This window comes from Eleutherodactylus coqui, chromosome 1, assembly GCF_035609145.1.
Source record: "Eleutherodactylus coqui strain aEleCoq1 chromosome 1, aEleCoq1.hap1, whole genome shotgun sequence".
NCBI lineage: Eukaryota > Metazoa > Chordata > Amphibia > Anura > Eleutherodactylidae > Eleutherodactylus > Eleutherodactylus coqui.
This window is the reverse complement of record NC_089837.1, coordinates 289101129-289121337: the sequence shown is the minus strand read 5'-3', so window position 1 is coordinate 289121337 and position 20209 is coordinate 289101129. Positions and strand designations below refer to the sequence as shown.

General features: G+C 41.4%; 1 protein-coding gene across 2 annotated transcripts in view; it reads right to left on the bottom strand.

Annotated features, from left to right (window-relative positions):
• Positions 1–3921: 3921 nt before the first annotated feature.
• FGR (FGR proto-oncogene, Src family tyrosine kinase) overlaps positions 3922–20209 on the bottom strand; it is a 103313-nt gene continuing 87025 nt past the window's right edge. For both annotated transcript variants that reach the window (XM_066572717.1, XM_066572718.1), the window contains exons 8-13: positions 18954–19109; positions 17176–17355; positions 16864–16940; positions 7301–7454; positions 5433–5564; positions 3922–5201 (exon numbers count right to left, since the gene is read on the bottom strand). In XM_066572717.1, the coding sequence (XP_066428814.1) occupies positions 4993–5201; positions 5433–5564; positions 7301–7454; positions 16864–16940; positions 17176–17355; positions 18954–19109 (908 nt within the window). In that variant the 3' untranslated portion in view covers positions 3922–4992. The remainder of the gene's footprint in view (positions 5202–5432; positions 5565–7300; positions 7455–16863; positions 16941–17175; positions 17356–18953; positions 19110–20209) is intronic.

The following is a 20209-nucleotide window of genomic DNA, read 5'->3' as shown; positions in this document are numbered from 1 at the left end:
CGACATTCATCCAGGCTTTAGCAATAGTTTTGAAGACTTTTTTAGTTTCATGCTTCTCTACAAACATCTTCTGATGACTTGTAGGCATAGTTCACTCCAAGCAGTCTTTCGTGAGAAGTTCGAATTTGGCAGAAGCCAGGCTTTGTGTGTCTTTATTTAATGGCAAAGCACCTGTAAAACCCAAAGTGCCAAACTCATCCACGTATCTCCTTTTGCCAATTAACTTTCAGAGAAGTCATTAACACAGAGGTTCACTTACTTTTTCTCCCTGCCCTACTGATGTTTATGCAATGTGCTCACTAAAAGACATGAACGGTACAACTGTTTGTGTGTTACTAGTTTAGTTAAATTGTGTTTGTCTACGCTTGTATCTTAGATAACACCCAGGGTCTATTATCAGTAAAAGGAAAGTAGTAATTATTAGGAAATTATAGCACCAGTGTTTGTGGTGGCGCAATGCGCCACCCAGCTGTGCTACATACATGTCACACACACATTTTACATCCTGAGTGAATTACTTACATACTCCGCCCCTGATCACATGGTGGTGATGTCATCAAAGGTCCTGCATCCTTGTGCAGATTACGGGTAGACTACAAAAACCCAGTGGCCTCAGTTGCTATGGAATACTAATGAACACCTAGCCGGGCAGCAGCCGTGTGCGTGCAGGCCTGATGATGTCACAGTCATGTGATTAGGGGTGGCGCATGTAACTCCCTCACTGGGGACGAGGGAACTTTTATGTTACCGTCATGTGATCAGTGGCAGAGCATGTAAGTCACTCACAAACCTGCTCACTCACGCATGGACGGACAGGTCGTCATTAGTAGTTTGATAAATTACACCTGGCAATGTTAGTGATATCAAAGGCACTTTTGTGATATTCGGGATTGTTTTTTTTTCCAGTAGTCAATTGTTTTACCAATTTAAAGGGACACATTACATTTTGTTCTATTTTTATTTCTGTTATGTAAAAAGGAACTATTAATATACTGTTTTTGTATTGCTTTCTTCCAATGGAAAAATCTTTTTATAAAGGCCATGAAAGTATCTTTATACAGTATGTAGTTATGAGAGGACCCTTTGTTGGTTCTTTTAAGCCCACCTCTTCTCTATCCCATTGACTTCTCCACTGTGAAGAATGGTTTGATTATGAGGCAGAGTGCTGACATCTGCTGGATAGATGTCACAATTTTAGCAGACATTTATGTTTAGTGTATATAGCCATTACCTGCAATTTCTTAAGAGGTGTATAGCCTTAGGTTGCATTCACTAAGCAGTTATATAGATCCACAATAAAGCAGCACATAGTTGGAGCCAGAAAGCTTTCTTTTGGGATAGGCTTAACTGAAGAGACATGACGAATTTTATTACCATTTTTGGGTCAAATATATGGAACTATGGAGTCTTACGGTCTGAATACAGATCCAATGTTTTTCTATTAAGCTGTTTACATATTTACGTTCCTTTTTTTTCTGTATTTCTACACACATTCTGTATTTTTTAATGTTGCCACAGCCCAAACTTACAGGTAGAGAAAATGATATGTGCTGGTTAGAGATGAGCGAGCGTACTCGGAAAAGCACTACTCGCTCGAGTAATTTGCTTTATCCGAGTATCGCTGTGCTCGTCCCTGAAGATTCGGGTGCCGGCACGGAGCGGGGAGCTGCAGGGGAGAGCGGGGAGGAACGGAGGGGAGATCTTTCTCTCCCTCTCTCCCGCCCGCTCTCCCCTGCTCCCCGCTGCGACTCACCTGTCAGCCGCAGCGGCACCCAAATCTTCAGGGACGAGCACAGCGATACTTGGATAAAGCAAATTACTCGAGCGAGTAGTGCTTTTCCGAGTACGCTCGCTCATCTCTAGTGCTGGTATTTAATACTGTATTTCAATAAGCCAGCATGCATGAGGCCCATCGTGCAGTGCATGTGCAAATCCAAAAAGGACAAAATGTATAATAAATCTTATCCTAGTTTTAGGAAACAGAAATGCCAATTTACAGTGTATGGGTGTTTATGAATTGCCCCACATACTACAAGGGTTGTAAAACCACAGTCTGGTCACCTTCAGCTTGTGAAATTCACGTTTAATGACGTTAAGGCCGGGTACACGGGGCCAGATTTGCATTGCAGAATCTGGAGTGGATGTCTGTCTCTGGATTCCACAGCAAATACCGCCGAAAGCAAATTTCCCCCCTTTACACGAGAGGAAATCAATTGCCATTTCCGCTTGCGGAGAAAAAATCGCAGCATGCTCTATTTCAGTGCAGATCCCGCATAGACAGGTTCCATTGAAGTCAAAGGAAGACGTCCAACCTGCAGTTTTCTACAATGACATTGTGTAAAGGTCGTGGGTACCTGCGTCATCACCTAGCGACGACGTAGGAAAAGCAAGAATTTTTTTTAAAAAAAAGCTGTACTGCACATGTCCAACGGCTCGCTGTGCGGACCATCTGCAGTAAAGAAGAAGAAAGTGAGGTACGCGCGAATGCCAGCTGGGCACAGGGTCAGATGCCGCTACGGTCTCCCACATGCAGCCAGCCTAACACAGATATGAACATTTTTTTTTTTTATAAAACTGAAAAACTGGGTTACAAAAAACTAGTGTATGTTACACAAAGGGTGAAATTTACCACTGTCATAGATAGTAGCTCCACTGGTTACCTAGAAAATGAAGTACATAATTACAAAGGAAGCTGTGAATTCAGCTTCTCCCTGCATAGAAGTTCTGAAAATGTTGATGTATAATTCCAACGCTGCATTTTATGATAAAATTATAGCTTAGGGTATACATGGAGGGACACCCTTCTTATCTGGGGGAAAATAATAGGAATGGATGGACTGAAATCTAATTGGGCTGTCCCAAAGACATGAGATTGTTGGCACAGCTATACAAAATCTCATATGTATGCTCAGCTGGGCACCTAACATCTAATGGGTTAATTAAATTCATTCTCTAGTGGAAGGTTTTTTTTGCCTTACACTTGTCACAGTGTTTAGAGCCTGGGCACTGCATGCATTAGAGTACATTTCACTTGAATGTGCCCACTATAAACAAGCATGATTTGAAAGTGTTTTTGCAATGATTCCATGTTACTCCATCAACGCACTCCCACCTGACACATCTTTAGGCATTCTTTTCACAAATTCCATCTAACAAGAATTCCTTTCAACCACTTCCTTGTTTCCAACCACTCATTCTGCTTGTGACCTCCTACCACCTCATTACCCTGCATTTTCTCCCTTCTCTACAGAGCTTTCAATTACTTTTAGTCACCCCTACTAACTCTTAATCACCACCCTGCTGCTTCTCACCACTTTCTCTCATCACATCTCCTATTACTGATTCCATTCCACACTCCATGCTACTCACATCTTGCCTACCCTTTTTTAAGCACATGACACCATCTGCCCTTCCACTACTTCTCTCCTTTCTCCTGTTTTCTATCCCTTTACAGCTCCCAGAGGTGGAAAGGGCGGCAAGGGGCTGGCATTCTGTTTGCACAGGGAAAGGGCTGGTTTAATGCCAATCTGTCTCTGCACACACAGCAGAAAAATCCAGTCTGGGAGTTAAAGGGGGGAGGGAGAGAGGACTTTACACAAGGAGGGAGGTGTGAAAACATCTGAATCAGCTGAGAGGTGTCTGTAATATAACCCCGAGAGAGGGAGAAAATGACAGAAAGAGATACAGAGAAAAGATAGGGATGGTAAAGAAAGAATGATTCAGTATGCAAAAGAAAACCGATAGGCTTGTTAGCATAAAAAGTACTGGAAAGATTGATTCGGGATATAAATGAAGGAACAGGCACGTCAACAGATCAATGTATATATCCGATTCTAAACAAGGTCTGATTATAATGTGTTTATTTCATTATTGAGCATGCTATTCTAGTAAAGCCTTATTGCCATTGTGGCCAACATATATCTGTGCAGAGACACCTGGCTTAGTAAACTACATTATTACCATTTTCTTATTATACATATATTAGTCAATTCAGATAATAGTATAGAGAAACCACATGGTAACCGAATCCCCGAGGCATCCCTGCAGCCTGTCAACAAGCACTGAATGGTTTTATATGGCAGTATAGGGCCTGCTTCGATGCTTCATATAGGTAGACTATAGATTGCAGTAAACATCGGCGTATAGTTTTGTGACCAGCTCTTAGGCGACCATGGGGAATTTTAATTCCCTCTGGCTGTCCTGCTCTTGCTGCGGAAGAGATTCAACTAATGACAGCATTTTAAGGATGTGCGAATAATGCAATTCACTATCACTTTAGCCTAGTTACAGTACCTTCACACTGGAGATATATGTCAACTGACTGTTCTGTCTGATTTCCCAACATGCTGTGACTTGTAGTCAGATAGAGGCATTCTGCTTGACCACAGGATCAAACGGGGTGCCGCCAACATTTTACGTGGCTACAAACTTGTAGGATTAAACCAGGCAAAATCTAGCCAACGAGAAGCATTCGATTCGGATATATTTTAATGCATATGATAAGATATTTTATACCTTTCGATATTAAAAGGGTACTTAAATGCTTATAATGGTACAGAAATGGATGTGCAACACTATCTTAAGATGTATCTTAAGAAGTTTTAAAACTAAAAAGACTTGCAGAACATAGAATAAGTCAAACAGACACGACATTAAGAGATTCCAAGGTATCATTGTATGTAATATAGCATGTTCAAAACACATTTATTAATTATTATAGTTAAAGTTTCCCAGTTTTTATATAACTTTCAAAGTTAAGTACTGCTAGATTCAGTCACTGTCATTGTTGCTATTTTTCTGGAAATACTACACACTTCAAAAACATGTTCTGTAGGTTGACTGTAAAGATTAAGACCCACAAGGTGGTCTGCAAGAAACTCAAGGCCACGCTGTTATTTCACTCAATATCTTTTCAGCTCTGTATCTTCTGTGTTTATCATCTTTTCAGTGACAGATTTTACTCCATATTCTTGTTACCACTGCAATCAAGCTTTAAATACAGTCCCCAGGCTGATACTGTGGCTCAGTAGCTGTAAAGTAATCTTCCAAAAAGGACTGCAAGTACTCAAATGTTGGACGTTCCTCAGGATCACCCTTCCAGCAGTGTAGCATAAGGTCATGGAGAGATGGGGGACAAGATGAAGGACAAGGCATGCGGTACCCCCTTTCTACTTGTTCCAATACTTCTCTATTGCTCATGCCTAGAGAAAAAAACAATGGGATATAGGATTTTATTTAAAAAAATAGAAAATAAAGATTAGAAAATTGGTACTTATTAAGGGAGTATGTATTCCATATTTTGTAACACTGCATGTAGATACATATAAATGTATATGTACATTTCTATATATAAATGTGTGCTCTCCGTACAGCTGTATGTGTTGTAGCTCAACAATCTCCCCAGATTCTGTTGCCTAGCAGATTTTTTGCACCTGGATACGGAATTCTTCCCTTCGTCACGAGCTCGCACACTAGGATTCCAAATGACCAGACGTCGGATTTAATGGTGAATTTTCCATACATTGCAGCCTCAGGAGCGGTCCATTTGATGGGAAATTTGGCACCTGTTTAGAGGCACAGTGGTAAAGTAGATTGAGTCATTAACAGTTCGGAAGCTTGTGTCATGCAGAAAGAGGACATAGCAAATTTGTTTTTTGTTTGTTTTTTTAACAGCAATGTTTTTTCTTCCATTTTTACTATTGGGCAGATGACAAAGTTTTAAACAAATAACATTTAAATAAACAAATTGCAATAAATTTAAAGTTTGCTATTGTCTAAAGAAAACTATCCTGCAGATACATGATGGCAGTCCAGAATTCAGAGTGTGCATGCTGAAATTCACATTCGATTGCTTTTTCAGAATTGCTAGCCCGATTGTTTTGTCCTTCTCGACAAGAGTTAAAGGGGTTGTCTAAGATTGGACAGAACATGGCTGCTTTATTTCGAAAACAGTGCCACACCTGTCCACAGGCTGTGTGTGCTATTGCATCCTTGAAGCATCCTAACTCCCAACTCTGTTGGTATGAGGGTTGATTTCCTTTCACCAAATGGGTCTCATGTCAGCAGCGATAAGGCGATTCCATGGGCCGGTTGGCACCTCAGGCCTCTACTGATTAAATCTCAAGAGAAATGGGATCACCTGTTGGATTTCCTGGGCCAGATGTTCATAGTTTCTCAGCGAACCAAAAACTCACTTTTTTGGTGGTTAGACCTGCGGTATGGCAGGAGCATGATTTCCCCCTCAGTGAGTGGTCCTCACCACAGATGCATCCATTACAGGATAATGATGAGGTACACATGTGACAGCCAAAATGACCCACGGCCTCCTTTAGAAACGAAGGGAAATCTCCCCAGGAAGGTACTCATTCTAACAGAGCAACAGCAATATTTGGGCAGAGCAGGCTAAGGTTCTAATTAAGAACATCTGCTGGACAACATCATGGAACAAACACCCTTAACACCTTCATATGCCATTGCAGACTAGATTCAGCAACTGAGTCTTACTTTCTGTACTCTGTATTAAGTTCTGGTATAGGTCACCCTTAAAGGATCATGTTACATCACCATATGTACGTGCTGCTGTCCAGTCTATCCAGGAATGAATTTCCTATACCATGCTTCTTAGTCCAAACAGCAGCACATAACTACCCTCCCTATAAAGTTTCTGTGTTTGAAATTATGTTTCTTGGTGTGATCTGTAAAAACTCACAGTGGGAGAGGAGCTAAGTGCACTTTTATAGGGTTATCTTTGTTTAATTCAACTCTCTGTGTCACTCATTCAAAACATGAGGTAGGAGGATTATCCCCATATGTGTTGCTGTTTGGACTAGAAAAAAAGAAGAATAGCATAGGAAATTAATTCTAAAAATGCCTCCCCCACCCCAAATACACTTGCTGCTCACATTAGACTAAACCACTGTTAACCTATTGCCAAGTTAGAGAGGCACAAGAGTGCTACCCGAAAGACAAGTGCCACATAGCCGGATGCCTTCATGCACAGTACTCTCATATAATAAAACGTACGCAGTAAATCCATAGTAGACCATATTTAAAGGCCACATAGTTGGACTCACACATATAGCTACCTTCATAGTAGTTCAAACACAACAGTACTACCATCTAGAGTTGTTAGCACATTACTATACAACCATACTATTCTAACCAACCAACTATACCAACTTAGAATGTCTAGAACTAGTATCCATTAAAAAAAATAGCAACCATAGGTTACTTGTGCAAGTATACACTACTACATACAATAATCTTATACAGTATTTAATGTCCCTTTAAGCACAGTTACCTTGTCGCGCTGTGTACTCATTGTCTTCGATGAGCCGTGCAAGGCCAAAGTCTGCAATCTTACAGATCATGTTGTTACCCACCAGAATATTAGCAGCTCTAAGGTCACGATGAATATAATTCATTCTTTCAATATATGCCATACCAGAAGCTATCTAAAAGAGTACAGATACAGTGTTAATATGAGTCTATATGAATAGCATGGCTTCCTGAAATGATAAGTGAAAGTAATGTAGGTACATTAAGTCAGGAGTTTTTTCAATGAGAAATTATGGCTGAAAAAAAAAGTTTGTAGGACATAGTGAGTGCTTAAAGGGAATGTGTCATCACAAAATGAATGACCTATTGATTTAATGAAGTTTTTACGCTAAACATATTATTAAAAATCCTTGTTTTTTTATTTTCCATGTCATTATCTATATTTAACGAAATCATTCTATCTTTCATACTGACCACCAAAGGCCCATTCACATGCTGCCATTGTTCACTATTCGGCTGAACAATGATTTAACCCCTTAGTGACCAATGCTGTTTGCACCGTAATGACCAGGCCAAATTTTGGAAATCTGACATGTGTCACTTTAACATAGAATAACTCTGTTAAGGTTTTGCATATGTAACTGATTCTGACATTGTTTTTTCACCACATATTGTACTTCATTTAGGTGGTAAAAATAGTCCCATATAATTTGTTTAGATATATTTAAAACGCCAAAATTGGGAACATTTTTTTCACATTTTCAATTGCAATATCTCAAATATGTGCAAACATACTGTACACATTTTTGAGCCAGGGGACTTCATATTTCCCAGGCCTTTCAGCCTTCTGCGGATGCGGCTAAAGTGACGACGTCTGGCGTGCATGCGCAGAAGACTGGCGTCAGGTGCTGGAGGACCAAATCGCCGTGGAACATTGCGGAGGACAGGGGTGAGTACAGGATCCTTGAGGGCAGCTGAATCTTTAACTTTTTAAAAACTTTTTTACACTCCATTGGATAGCGCCGATCACGTGACCGGGGAGGTGGGGGCTTCCTGTGACCTCCCCCATGATAGCTCCGGGTTGTCAGCTACCTCCGGGCACCAACATCATGGAGCTGTCATTTCCATATCCCACGTGGCTTTACTCCCCAGAGGAAGCATGTTTTTACATCCCTGGGGATTAAAGCCCACTAAAGCAGGATATAAAAAGGCAATGGGGTGGTCACTAAGGAGTTAAGGTGATCTTAAAATCCATCCTTAAACTGCAGAGAGATAAAGTATCTCTCAATAGATGGTATGCTCTGTTCTCAGCAGGAGCCAGGAGATTACATTGTATTCTGCTGGCAGCCCTGATGAGAACAATGGAGCTGTGTGCAGTGCTCAGACCACATGCTGTGCTCTGCAAACAGCTCCTGGAGGCTCTTTTGCACACAAATGAATCTGAAAAAGTGTTAATGGACATCAGTGTCAATTAACACTTTATGCAAAACAATTGATAAAACTTTCAATCATTTGAAAGATTGTCTTTGCATGTAAATAGGCCTTAAGTCAAAAGCATATTTTACACAGAACGATTATAGTGCAAACTGCTTGTTAGATCAAGTGATTTGCATGATAATTGTGCAGTGTAAATGCATGCAGGGAAAGCATGATCAGCAATAATTTGCTGACTGGATCTTAAATGCAGACCATAAAATCACTGTTGGTCTGCCACTGCATCAGCCTGTATAAACAGGCAACCGTTCATCTATAAACGACTGCTCATTTAGTGTGAATGGAGTAGGGCGGGCTGGAATGATCTCCATCCCACGTCACTTCTATTCACTATTTGGAAAGCTCAGGAGCGATCATCGCTGGTACAGACGTCAGCCCCCGACAGGCAGGATTTAAATGAGAGGTGACACCTGTATAAAGATAATTCTAGATCAACCATTTACAATAGGTAATTATCACAGCTCACCTCTTCCCCATCCCTGTACAATGACTTCTGCACAGGCTGAAGAGCATTCTGCATGCCTAGAACACATTCTTATAAAGTTCAATACAAAAGAGAAAAAATGTTTAACATAAAAACTTGGTTTAAACAAAAGGTTTTCTTTTCTGATGACACATTCCCTTCAAAGATAAAATAAGTGAGGCAAACCCAGCAATATGGAAGAAAGCCAGAAAAGAATTTAAGAAATATTCTATTGTGTAAGACGCTCTGGGCTGCCTGCAGATCTGAGACATGAAATATCAGATACCTATACCAACCAGCAAAAAGCATGCCAGCAGAAAGGTTCTTTTACATGATCAAATCATTTGCACATCATGAGCATTGAGCAACCATACAACAAATTGATTGGAGGGGTTGTTTGGTTACCGGGCAGCATACCGCATTTAATCCTCACTTGTAACAGAACTAATGACTCAAATTGCTATTTGTGTGGTTTTTTAGCTCCTGCAATTACTTAGTGTAAAAGATTCTTAAAGGGGTTGTCCAGTTACAGGACAGCATACCTTGTTTAGTGCCCCCTGAATTAAAATAAAAAAAGAAGAGTATTTATCTGTTCCCTGCTACAGCAGTCCAGTGATGCAGCCCTGCTGTGGTCCCACTGTTTCTTGTGACATCTGATGTCACCAAATGTCAGGTGACCACTGCAGCCAATCAGAGGCTGAAGCATCACCACTTGTTCTCCTGGCATCAGCATTCACATCCTGAGTGCCTTAATGCCAGAAGTTCAGAAATGTGACAGTGCAGTCTGTGATTGCCTGCTGTGGTCACATGACTTCTGGTGAAATCATCTATCACAACAAACACTGGGACCACATAATCATTGCAGCACTAGATAATGGCAGCAGGAAATAGGAATGTTCTAGTGCTTTTCTTGATATTCTTTCTCTTACATATTAGTATATAGTGGGTGCTAAACAGGGTATGTTATCCTATAAAAGGACCATCCCTCTAAGGACTTTTTACACTGGGCAATTTCAGGAGATGTACAATCACACAAATAGTAATTTGTGTCATCAGTCCTGTTACAAACTATCTCAGAGTAGTGCTCAGCATATACAGTCCAAAACAGTAATCAGATATGTGTAAGGGTGGTTTCATACACTTGTTTTATGGGAGTTTTTGGAGCAGTTTTTGAGCCAAAGCCAGAAGATATGGAAAATATAAAGCAAGGTCTATTACTTCTTGTTGGATCCACTTCTGGGTCCAAAAACTGCCACAAAAAACCTATATGTGTGAAACAATCTTTAGGGCTCTCCCTCATGAGCGTATGCTATTGCGTATTATGCCTGCCGTTTGTGTGCGCATAATATACAGTACTAGAGATGAGCGAATATATTCGCTAAGGCACTTTACTTGAGCGAGTAGTGCCTTAGCCGCGGGTGACAGGTGAGTTGCGGTGGGGAGCAGGGGGGGGGGGGGGGGCGGGAGAGGGAGAGAGAGATCTCCCCTCCGTTCCTCCCCGCTCTCCCACGCCGCCCCCCGCCGGCCCCTGAATCTTTAGAGGCGAGTGGGGAGATACTCGGCTAAGGCACTACTGGCTCGAGTAAAGTGCCTTAGCGAGTATACTCGCTCATCTCTATACAGTACCAATTTTACATTGACTCTCAATTGTGCCTCTCACAAACAGCACAAAATGCACGTGCATAAAAGATCGCAGCATGCACTATCATACACGCCCAGATAGTGTATGGAGGTTGGCAGCACGCAGCAAGTACGCATGTCATTGCATACTTGCTGCATGTTCCTGCGTGCTGCAAAATACACATGCGTGAGAGCCCTAAAGCAACACTGGGACACAACAATTGCAGATGCCACTTTTTTGACATGCAACATCAGTTAGGGCAATTGCAAATTTTTGTAGGTTGATACACTGGTCTTGTATGTAATATCAGATAGCTATACTGAATATTGCCATAAACATTTAGATTACCTGCCCGTACACAAAGTAGATTTCCAATTATTTGCCCATATATGGGCAACTTTTAAATCCTTCTTTGATACATTGCATATTGTCCATTGCAAGCACCTAGGGAAGTGCGTTGTCTTCAAATCCAAGTGTTTTCAGATAGATTCAAACAATTAGACCGGATTCACAAGAGCAATTGCACATTTGTGGAGCGTTTTTGCGGAATGGATATTGCACATTTACACACACAACTGTACATTTTGCATGCACAAATTATGCGCAATTGCACGTGCAAAAAAACACATACTGATGCTCTCATTGAAATGGCCAATTAGTTTAACGAGCACAGGATGTGTTCTTTCTAGAGATGAGCGAACGTACTCGTCCGAGCTTGATATTCGTGCGAATATTAGGGTGTTCGGGATGCTCGTTACTCGTAACGAGCACCACGCGGTGTTCGGGTTACTTTCACTTTCCTCTGTGAGACGTTAGCGCGCTTTTCTGGCCAATTGAAAGACAGGGAAGGCATTACAACTTCCCCCTGCAACGTTTAAGCCCTATACCACCCCCCTGCTGTGAGTGGCTGGGGAGATAAGGTGTCACCCGAGTATTGAAATCTGCCCTTCCCGCGGCTCGCTACGGATGTATTCTGACATTAGTTCAGGGAAAGTGGTATCGTGTTGGAGCTGCTATAGGGAGAGTGTTAGGTGTATTGTAGGCTTCAAGAACCCCAACGGTCCTTCTAAAGGCCATAAATCGTCTCTATATGCGCTCAGTGGGGCCGGCGGCAGCAGCGCCGACCCCATTGAGAACATATAGAAGACAAATCCTTCTTTTCTGCCACAGCTGTAACAGCTGTGGCAGAGAAGAACGATGTTTGCCCATTGAATTCAATGGAACCAGCAATACAGCAGGTTCCACTGAATGCAATGGGCTGCCGGCGATCGCAGGATGAATGGTCGGGAAGGGGTTAAATATATAACCCCTTCCCTGCAATTCATCCAGAAATGTGATACACTAAAAATATATACCGGCGTATAAGGCGACGGGGCGTATAAGACGACCCCCCAACTGTCACCTTATACGCCGGCAATACAGTGGAGCAAAGAATAAAATGCATTACTCACTTCTTCAGACGATCTGCGCCGCTCCTGTAGACTGTCACTCCTTCCTGGTGTTCTGCGGTGCTCCTGCAGGCTGTCGCTCCCTCCTGGTTCCCGGCAGAGCATTGCTTTCTCTACGAAAGGCTTTAAATCCACGCCTCCAGAAACACACGTGCCTTCAGCCAATCACAGCCAATGACAGTGATGTCATTGAATTGCTGTGATTGGCTGTGTTTCTGGAGGCGGGGATTTCAAGCCTTTCATAGAGAAAGCTTTAGTCCGTGGACCAGGAAGGAGTGACAGTCTGCAGGAGCGGCGCAGATCGTCTGAAGAAGTAAGTAATGCTTTTTATTCTTTGCTCCACTGTATTGCCGGCGTATAAGGTGACAGTTGGGGGGTCGTCTTATACGCCCCGTCGCCTTATACGCCGGTATATATTTTTAGTGTATCACATTTCTGGATGAATTGCAGGGAAGGGGTTATATATTTAACCCCTTCCCGACCATTCATCCTGCGATCGCCGGCAGCCCATTGCATTCAGTGGAACCTGCTGTATTGCTGGTTCCATTGAATTCAATGGGCTAACATCATTCTTCTCTGCTACAGCTGTTACAGCTGTGCCAGAGGAGAACGATCTTTACGCTGACAGTGCGGGGGGGGGGGCCACTCTTGCCGCTATTGTGGCTTAATAGTGGGACCTGTGAACTTGAGATGCAGCCCAACATGTAGCCCCTCGCCTGCCCTATCCGTTGCTATGTCGTTCCCATCACTTTCTTGAATTGCCCAGATTTTCACACATGAAAACCTTAGCGAGCATCGGCGAAATACAAAAATGCTCCGGTCGCCCATTGACTTCAATGGGGTTCGTTACTCGAAACGAACCCTCGAGCATTGCGAAAATTTCGTGCCGAGTAACGAGCACCCGAGCATTTTGGTGTTCGCTCATCTCTAGTTCTTTCCTTGCGCAAACATGCAGAATAGAGCCTGCTGCATATTTTTTTCGTGATGGAATTGCGTACACCAAATATGCGCATGTGAACGAATCCATTAAAATAAATGGGTTTTATTTTCTGCGTACTGTGCGCGTATTTTTAGTGTGCACATACGTTCGTGTGAATCCAGCCTCATAGAAGCCATATGCACTGGAGAGTGAATGTAGTGCATCTCAATGGGCTTGTGCACACGACCACAATCTCAAGCTGCGCTATATGTGTGTTTTTATAGCAGAGGCTGCAGAAATCTAAAAGCAATAATGTATATCGGATCATGTTCCCCAGTAAAAGCATTGTTGTAGTTGTTCTTGAGGGGCATATAGTATATATGACATCCAGTATTTACCCACACTACCAAAAACCAGTGTGTAATATGGTTCTGTATTATGCATGATATTGCAGACTGAACACATATTTTTTTTGTGTTCACATTTATATTCCCTCACTGGAAATACAGCAATGTTTTTCTACTCCCATAGATTTTTAGTAAATTGACTCTAGAATATGAGCTAAAATATCAGCAACTGAGCTAAACAAAAATATTTAAACTAGGTTCAGTGAATTTCAGTTTCTTTGGACTAAGAAGCTCTCATGTCTGCATGAAGAATCCCTGGAGAATCATAACTGAGGTTTATCCAGATGCGGAAGTCCAACAGCCTGCATGTACAACAGCACTGATCGACTGGCTAGCAACAGCGTAAAATGTTTCCTGGCTGTGTCCCTGGAACCCTGTAATTAGCAGCCTGGTAGTTGTTAGCGTGTACAGGGACGCATGCTGCCAGCATAATGAACATCTGTATATTCGAGATGTCTTAAACCCTCATCCTCAGTAAATTGATGAAAAGGTTAGCAAGGGCTTAATGTTAAATCTTGTTTAAAAAAATATGCATTTATATATCGAGAGAGAATGTTACCGAGAGCTTAACTAAACAGGTAGCTCCAAAATAACCCCCGCTGTATCATGTGCCAAAGATAAGGCAGCCTGACATAGAGCGTCAGGTTTTGTGGAATGCCACATCATAATAACCGGAACATATGACCTGAGTGACTGAACGTGACTTGACCATGAATTCGACAAATGCAGCATCTAGTATTAGCAAAACCATCAAATCTTCTGGGCTTTTCATGCACAACAGTTGCAAGGCTAGAACAAAATATGTGAAAAAGGGCCTAGTTTTGTGCTGCAGCAAGCTTTTATATGGATTGTTGATATCAGGGAACAGGGGAAACTGGTAACAGTTCAGCATTATCAAGAAAGCAGAATTAGACCACTCAAGACAGTGGAAAATAGTTGCTTCTGCATCATGGTGATGGAAGGGCAGAATTCTATGGACCTTATGTCATAAACATTGCATGCTTTTGTTCTTATGTCATGGCGTACGGATAGTCTTCCTGGTACTTGTTAGGTCCCGCACTAAAAGGAAGGTTTCTGAAGAGTCTAAAATTGTGGATACTGTTTCAAAGGTGCAATGGATACTTTTAGCAGGATATGCTTAATTGACACCTGGCACATAAAAATCAGAGCAGCATAATATGCAATGATTAGCAACCAGTGTCACCAGATTTCATTCAAACTGCCTCAGAATGGTGCTTATACAGACCAAATAGAAAACGAATATATGCAAAAAAAAAATCTATGCAATGTCATGGTTGTACCAGCAGTTAAGACAGTCAGAAATTCATACAACTTGATACACAGGCCTTGTATGAGTTGGATGGGTATAAGGCCGCATCCACACGGGTGATTTTGTCACAATGCGACACTGCTACAAATTGCATGTATGCAGAGCGCATGCTTTCCCATGGGTTCTTCCACACGAGCAATGTTTTGTAGCCTGCAACATTGCGAGAATACAAAATCGCGACATGCTCTATACAGCTGCGATCTGCAATTTCTTTCTAGCCCATGTTTTCCCTATGGAGCCTTCCTTTTTGTTGCACCACGTTTTTGTGTGGTGCAATGCAACTTTTACAGTAGGAAATCCTACTGTAAAAGCCCTAGCTGCAGTAAAAGCCAAAAATAATAATACATCACCTAAGAAGCGCTGTCATCTCCAGCACGGGCCCTTTCTTTACATCCGGCACTCGTCTTTAGTCTGCTGCCAGCCCTTTCTGGATTGGAGGATCAAAATCCCCGCCTCCAGGAAGGGCTAGCTGTGATTGGTTCATGAGCATAGTGGCTCATGAACCAGTGCTCGATGCCCAAATCACAGCCATTCAATGAATCATCGCAGGTGGTGCTATAAAGTCTTGCGACTCTGTACCGCCACAAAATTGTGTTATCGCCGCGAGAAAACACAGCATTATCGCATGGACCACCTCTGCAATATCGCTGTGATTTTCTTGCGTCGCTATCGTGTCCCTCATGTGGATGCGACCTAAAGGCAAAGGTCATTGCTCAGGCACTGAAACAATTTAGTGATCAAATATCTAAGGCCAAATGCACACGGCCGGGTCGGGTTCTGCATGTGGGATCCCGCAGCAGAATCCGGCCCTGTGCCCAGCAAGGAACTCCTGCATACCTGTCCAGATTCTTGTTATCTGTGCTGCGCATATGCCGGCCGGCACACCGTTGCTAGGTGATGACGTGGATCCCGCGGCCTTTTCGCATTGATGATTGTGGAAGGGCCACAGGTCAGACGGCTTCCATTAACTTCAATGGAAGCCGTCCGCACGGAATCCATATCAAAATAGAGCATGCTGCGATTTTCCCTCCGCGAGCGGAAAATCACAATTGATTTCTGCTCGGGGGTAATGAAAACCAGCTTTTACATTGCATACTCATGGCAGGTATTTGCTGCGGAATCCGGAGGTGGACACTGTTCCGGATTTCGCAATGCAAATCCGTCCGTGTGCATTGGGCCTAAGTATTGGCTTGATGACACCATAAAATTGATCCTTTAACGCTTAGCACTACATTTCTTTTCCAAAATGGAGCATGTCAACAAGCAAACAGGATAGCGAGAACAATAATGCCACCACCTTGGAAAACAACATATATGACAATGCCTTTCTGCAGCTTTCATCCAAGATAATGATTCACACGACAACAATCACACTTCCTCGGGGGACTATACTTTACATATTCTTGGTTGCAACTTTATATTTAATAGTAGACAAGTATTAAACAACATTATAAAGCTATAATCCATTTTGGTCACGTAGTAGAAAAATCATATATTACTCTATTCTATTCTATATGTACAGTACCCATTTATATAATATGTATTTAGCCCCTTAATGACCAGAGTGTTTTGGTCCTCGAGGATCAGATGCTTTATACCAATTCTATGCATACCACATGCTTTTAGGGCCCTATTTTTCTTTTGGGCTACAAAACTTATTTTGCTATGTTTTTGTATAGGGACATATAGGGCTGTTTTTAATAGGGTTATTGACAGAATTGTTTTTCATTAGACATAATTTGAACAAAAAGTTTTTATAGCTCTTTATTTGTAAAATTAGTACATTAATGCTAAACAAAGTATTTTGTAAGTCGCACTTTCTTTTATTAAAGTGATGAGCGGGAACAGATACACTAATACCTCTACATTGTACATATTAAGGAAATAGTGTTGACGCCATTACCTGTGCTGACATATCCACTAACTCCGGTAACTTCAGAAATTGGCCTTCCTTTTCTTTCAGGTATCCTAGCAAGCTTCCTGGGGAACAGAACAGATTGAGATGGACCAGCCTTAGCAGCCACATTTTACAGTGGGTTAAGATTAATATCCCCCAAAAACTACTTATTAGAGCCATGCTGTGAAGACAGTGCATACTAGTAAAGCATTTTAGTGGTTCATAGAAGGAATGTGTTGTGTGAGGCAGTAATGGTCGCTAGTCTACTATCTTATCAAACTGAGCAATGTGGGTTTGCTGACCGTTGTATAAACTCACCCTGTGACATATATTCAGTAACAATGTATATGGGATCCTCAGAAACCACTGCATATAACTGAACCAGTTTGTCATGGCGAAGCTTCTTCATGATTTGAGCCTCTTCCAAAAATGCTTCTGGGGACATAGTGCTTGGTTTGAGAGTTTTTACAGCAACTTCAATTGTACTATTCCATGTGCCTTGTAAGTGTGGAAAGAGAAGGAACTGTGTGAAAAACAGCAAATTCCAGATATTCCCATGTATTCCTCCCACAATAGGTAGATCAAATAACATAAGAGTAAAGGCTCTTTTACATGGACTGACGAGTGCTGATGTCACTGCTAAGGTCGTCAGCGCTCCCGCAGAGCGTTTACACAGAAAGACTTGCCGCTGGCTCATGAACTTTTTTTCAGCTTCTCACTCAATGCTTTATCTCCTATGTGAAGCGCTGAGTGGCGAGCATTTACACAGGGCGAGAAGCCAGCGAGTCAACAAGGTTTTTTAAGCTAACTGTAAAGTCAGCATAAACAACCACAAATGACAAGTGAGCAATTTTTTTGCATTCACACTGAACGAATATCGCTTAAATTCATTGATTTGAACGAATTTTGAGTGATAATCGTTACATGTAACTGGGTCTTTACGGCCCTTTTAGGTGGAATGAGAATCTCATGATCAAACGTACCAGCTGGTAACTGCATGATTGTCATTGAGAATCATGCAGTTGTCGTTCACTTATTGTTCAGTGCTTCATACCCCTACGTGAAACACTGAACGATCCGTGTTGTGAACAATAATCATTCCACCTAAACTTAACTTAAAAAAAAGGTTCTTGAACCATAGCAATTATAGAAAAAACACAATGTGCTACTTTTTTAATCGTTTTTTTCACCCTACTTAATAGTTTTGAAAAATAGTGCAGGACTTAGTAGGGTATGGCATTCCACAGCCTGACAAATTAACTTTAATTTACATTAGAAACTAGCTTAAATTATAGCGCAAAGTTACACCAGCCCGCAGCAGATTCACTTTTTGTGAAGGGACCCTAAACATGTTTCATCTACTGCCCATAAGTCCAGTATAGCTGTGGAAAAGAGTATTTTTTTTTTTAAAACTCCTGCGTTATATGTTAATTAGGCCTGAATGGTCCAGTGGACATACCTAGATCGTTCCGGCCTTCCGAGATATTCTCTGTAAACATCTCTCTTTTCCTTTAATGGATCTGGATGATGTTCCCACCTCATCCACAAGCTACTACAAATTTTGTACTTGCACTATGCATCTTAGGAGCAGAGCAGACAGTTAAAGCAAATGTGTCTGCCTTAGCAGGAAAAAAAACAATTGCACTTGTGCTGCTCTCAAAATGCGTGGTGTATGTGTGAGAATTGGAGCAGTTTCTGGTCTATGGGGACTATAGGATGATATGATGCTATAAAGGGTTCAGAATGCTGGTCTATCAGCTGATTTTGTTTTTAGGGCGAACATAAAAATGCTTGCTGGTCAACTGTACATCTTCCTAGATGGGGGGATGTGCAGTCGACCAGTAATACTTGTATGGGACAAACAATTGTATTAACAATTGTTTGCCCCCATACCAGTGATCCTCTGCTATGTGTAAATGGCAGTAAACGAGAACCAGACAACATGCTTTTTCGATAGTGCTCATTACAGTGGGCCAATTCTAGGCCTGTGTAAAAGTACCTTTACATGGATATTGAACACCAAAGATTCATAGTCCTATTCTAATTTATTATGGTTTTGCAGGTAGTGCTGGATGATAAACAGAAAAGAGTCCTACCTTTCCAGACATCTCCAAAGCAACCCTGTCCCAGCTTTTTATCTAGAGTAATAGACTCTCTTTCTATTTCCCAAGCATCTTTTGAAAGACCCATTGTTTGAGGTTTTAGGTTGACACAAGGCTTTGTTAACAGTTGGCAAAGACCATCATTGAATTCTGCAGAGATGAAGAAAAAACACATAAGAGAAAAGAATTATGGCAAAGCCTTATAGCAAACACAAGCAATAAAAAAATGTACATTAAAGTAAACCTGTTAAGAGACTATGCTGCCCTTTAAACCCCTTAACAATAAGAATTTTTGGTCCAAAATAACCAATTTTTACTCATGTGGTGGTTTAACAGCCCTTTTTCATCTTTGAGGTTCACAAAATAATGTTCACGTTGCTTTTTATGACACAAAGGGCTGTTTTTATAGTAATATGTGTTTTTCCTTTTTAGTTTTGTTAGGTGGAAATGATACTTTTTTATATTTATCATTCTTTATTTTTTACATTTTGCAAGTTCACATTAAAATAAATTGTTAAAATGAGTTCCTCACAATTGTATACAGAGCTTATTGTAGCACTGTCACAGCTGAGTACAACCTTGGAATGAAGATGGAGCACTACTGTGACATCATCACAACAGAACAAACCTGTAAATAACAGATACTATTGCAATATCACCACAATGGAACATAGCATAAGAATGATACAAAGACTATTGTGACATTTTTACAATATAACACATCCAAGGCATGACAATGAATATTAATATGATATCATCACAATAGAACACAAAATGTAAAGGCATGAAAAGACAATCACATCACAATGAAACACAGCAAAGGAATAGAGGAAAACACAATTGTAACAATCTAAATAAGACACAATCTAAAATGAATGCAATGACTATTGTGACATTATCACAATGAAATACAGGCTTGAAACAGTTATATATTACATAGTAAGAGAGGCAGGAAAAAAAGACATATGTCCGTCCAGTTCAACCAATTATCCCCCAATGTTGATCCAGAGGAAGGCCAAAAAAACCCCAGTGAGGTCAAAGCTAATTTCCTCATTTAGGCCTGACTCACACAGGCGTTGCTGAAAGCACTGCATTTTACTTTAGTTTTTGGCTCCTGCGATGCTCGGCCGATGCCGGATTTTAGCACTCCTCATCATTGATAAGGTGCGCTAAACACCCTAAAATAGAACAGACTCCGCTAGAAAATCGGAGCGGTTGTCTGAGGCTGTGTGAAAGGCTCCATTGAAAAC